At 52.9% G+C, this 2,662-nt stretch overlaps 2 protein-coding genes across 2 annotated transcripts; both read right to left on the bottom strand.

Annotated features, from left to right (window-relative positions):
* Nucleotides 1-236: 236 nt before the first annotated feature.
* On the bottom strand, nt 237-1,073 carry DQ04_16081010 (short chain 3-hydroxyacyl-coa dehydrogenase; the record flags this gene model as incomplete). The annotated part of the gene is made up of 1 exon (XM_009317420.1): nt 237-1,073. One exon carries the CDS (start codon nt 1,071-1,073, stop codon nt 237-239), a length of 837 nt encoding a protein of 278 aa, XP_009315695.1.
* Nucleotides 1,074-1,404: 331 nt separating this feature from the next.
* On the bottom strand, nt 1,405-2,574 carry DQ04_16081000 (putative membrane-bound acid phosphatase 2; the record flags this gene model as incomplete). Its single annotated transcript, XM_009317419.1, has 1 exon — nt 1,405-2,574. One exon carries the CDS (start codon nt 2,572-2,574, stop codon nt 1,405-1,407), a length of 1,170 nt encoding a protein of 389 aa, XP_009315694.1.
* Between the last annotated feature and the right edge of the window lie 88 nt (nt 2,575-2,662).

The raw sequence follows: 2,662 nt of genomic DNA, 5'->3' as shown, positions 1-2,662 counted from the left end.
CTCGCTCCATGTGGCGCCTTCGCTTTTCTAAAGAAAAGAAAACGAAAAAAAAAGAGGCCGCCGGTCACTCTTCAAACCCTCTTCGCCCCTGCCTTTCTTTTTTTGCGCGGGCTCAGCGTACCCCCGGGATTGCCCACTTCACACCCCCAAAACCCCCACCCCACTACCATCCCCATCGCTCGCTTAAAAACCGGGCATCGCCCAGCAATATGGCCCGGCCAGGGGCGCCCTAACCGCTATTCCCTGTACTTATAAAAACCCTCGCCCGACTTGCGTCCAAGTTTTCCTTGCGCCACCTTCTCGTCGACAAGTCCCGATGGGAAAAACAAAGGGTTTTCAGGTTCTTTTTCATGCCAAGCGTCCGTGATATGTTTCAAAACATCAATTCCAACGCTGTCGGCCAACGCGAACGGGCCCATGGGATGTCCACAACCAAGCTTCATCGCCACATCGACATCCTCAATACTTGCCACGCCTCTTTCCACCATCCTGCAGGCTTCCAGTTGATAAGGGATAAGCAGCCGATTCACAATAAATCCTTTCGTGTCCATCGCCAAAACGGCCTGCTTGCCAAGTTTATGCGCATGGTCAAGCAAAAGCTCCACTGTCTGTTGCGAGGTATTTCCACTCCTAATCACTTCCACGAGTTTCATCATCGGCACGGGGGAAAAAAAATGGAATCCAGCAAAACGATCGGGGCGACCCGTTGCGATGGCTTGATCACTCACCTTCAAAGAAGAGGTATTGGTGCAAAAAATGCACTCCTTAGACGCCATACTATCCACCTTCTCCCAAAGCGCCTTCTTTGCATCGATATTTTCAACAATGGCTTCAATCACAAGGTCAGCGCTGGAAGCTGCCAATCGCTCATCGGTCGTAAATGTAACTCTCGATATTGTTTCGTCTACAAAAGACTTGATGCTGTCACTGTCGCCAAGATACTGTTTTTTTCCTATACGCGTCAGAGATGTCTCGATCGATCTCCTGCAAAAATCCAACCTTTCCTGGGAGACATCCACAACAAAAACGGGAATTCCAGCATGTGCGGTTACCTGTACAATGCCGCTCCCCATAGTGCCGCCACCCCAAACAGCAACCGATCTAAACCGAAAAACGGGCGCCACGCGATACATATATTGCAGAAAATGACTCGCTGCGTCGTCCTATAGAAGCCAAAACACATTAAAAAAAAACGCAAAACCAAAGTTGAAATTACACAATCGAGCATAACATACACAAAACCCAAACAAATCTCACAGTTCGCACTACAAAAATCTCAACCAGTCTGACACCAGCAAAAAAAAACACTTAGTTCACACTACACAAAATATAAGCGATCAAAAGCAGTTTTCAGGCTTGCTCAACAGTGAACTTTGGAGCCGAACAAACTAACGCTCAAACAAACTACATGAGTTCAATTATGCATTCAGCATCCTTCTCCTTTGAACACCGCGCCCAAACAAATACACCAAACAACCCCAGGAGCACTCCAACAGCGAAGGTCGCAATTGCAATGCCAGCCGCCGCACCCGCACTCACAGCCAGTCCCCTGTTGTCGGCGGCGTTGGAAGCGCCACCGCTGCCTCCACCACCCACACCCATGCACGACGCAGCACTGCACTTGCACTGCAGCGTCACCGGGTCCAGCGTAGAGTCAGCGTCGCACGCCCACGCAGGGCACAGTGCCCGGTAGTTCCGGCATTCGCTGCTGTCAACTTCCCCGTCCTTCGCTGGGCACTTGAGCAGGCTCTTGTACCGGTCGTCGAGGTAGCACAGCCCAGCGGGGTCCGTTGGCTTGGAGGAGTCCACGAAGCGCTGAAAGTCATAGAAAGGGCAGGTGTTGTTCGCAGCCTCGTAGACAGCGCCGTTGCTGTCCATGCACTTCAGCGTGAAGTCATCCCAGGCAAACTCGTAGTTCGTCTCGGGCGTCTGCCCGGGGTTGCCGCGCATCACCCGCATGCTGTAGGCGTTGGCCTCGTCGTCGTACAACAGCTCGAATGCGTACAGCTGAGCGAAGGGCGGAAGTATACCGAGGGGCGTCAAGTCACCAAGAGTCGCAGCCACCGGACCGAGTGTTGTGTCGTGGGCGCTGTAGTGGTAAAGCTTGTAAGCGGACTTACCCTGCATGTGCAGCTGCGCATTTGCCAGCATTTGCTGCATCAGCGGCTGACCCTCGCTTCCCATCTTCCGGTGCACCTCGTTCGACACATTGTACCCATACTGAAAGCTGAAAAAGAACGCCATGAAAGAATTCACATTCCCCAGGTTCGCACTCAGTGATGGGAAGTTCACAATCCGTCCGTCGGCAGCCATAGCATTACCAATGTCGAACAACGTCTGGACGCATCTGCACCGGTTCTCCATGTCAGCGCAGTATCCCTCACTGTAGACCTCCCTGGAAATGGCCTGCAGAGTGGGGAAGTCGATGATGGTGTCGACCTTCGGGTTGCACACCTCAAGTTCCCACTCCCTATCTATGTGGCGGAAAAGCCGCGCATGAGGAATGACTTCGTTCTGTAAGAGCCAGTCAACAGAAGCATCCACGGTGTGCACAGCAGGGAAGAACGCCGTCATGTTGGGAAACAGGCCGCGCAGAATGCCCTCGGCGCTCTGAATCGTGCGTCCCACGTCGCTGGAGCGAGTGTATGACACGTCGAGGTCG

Source organism: Trypanosoma grayi (genome assembly GCF_000691245.1).
Source record: "Trypanosoma grayi strain ANR4 Tgr_1608_V1, whole genome shotgun sequence".
NCBI classification, from domain to species: Eukaryota; Euglenozoa; class Kinetoplastea; order Trypanosomatida; family Trypanosomatidae; genus Trypanosoma; species Trypanosoma grayi.
Note: the sequence above shows the minus strand (reverse complement) of the source record. Positions and strands in the feature narration are given on the sequence as shown.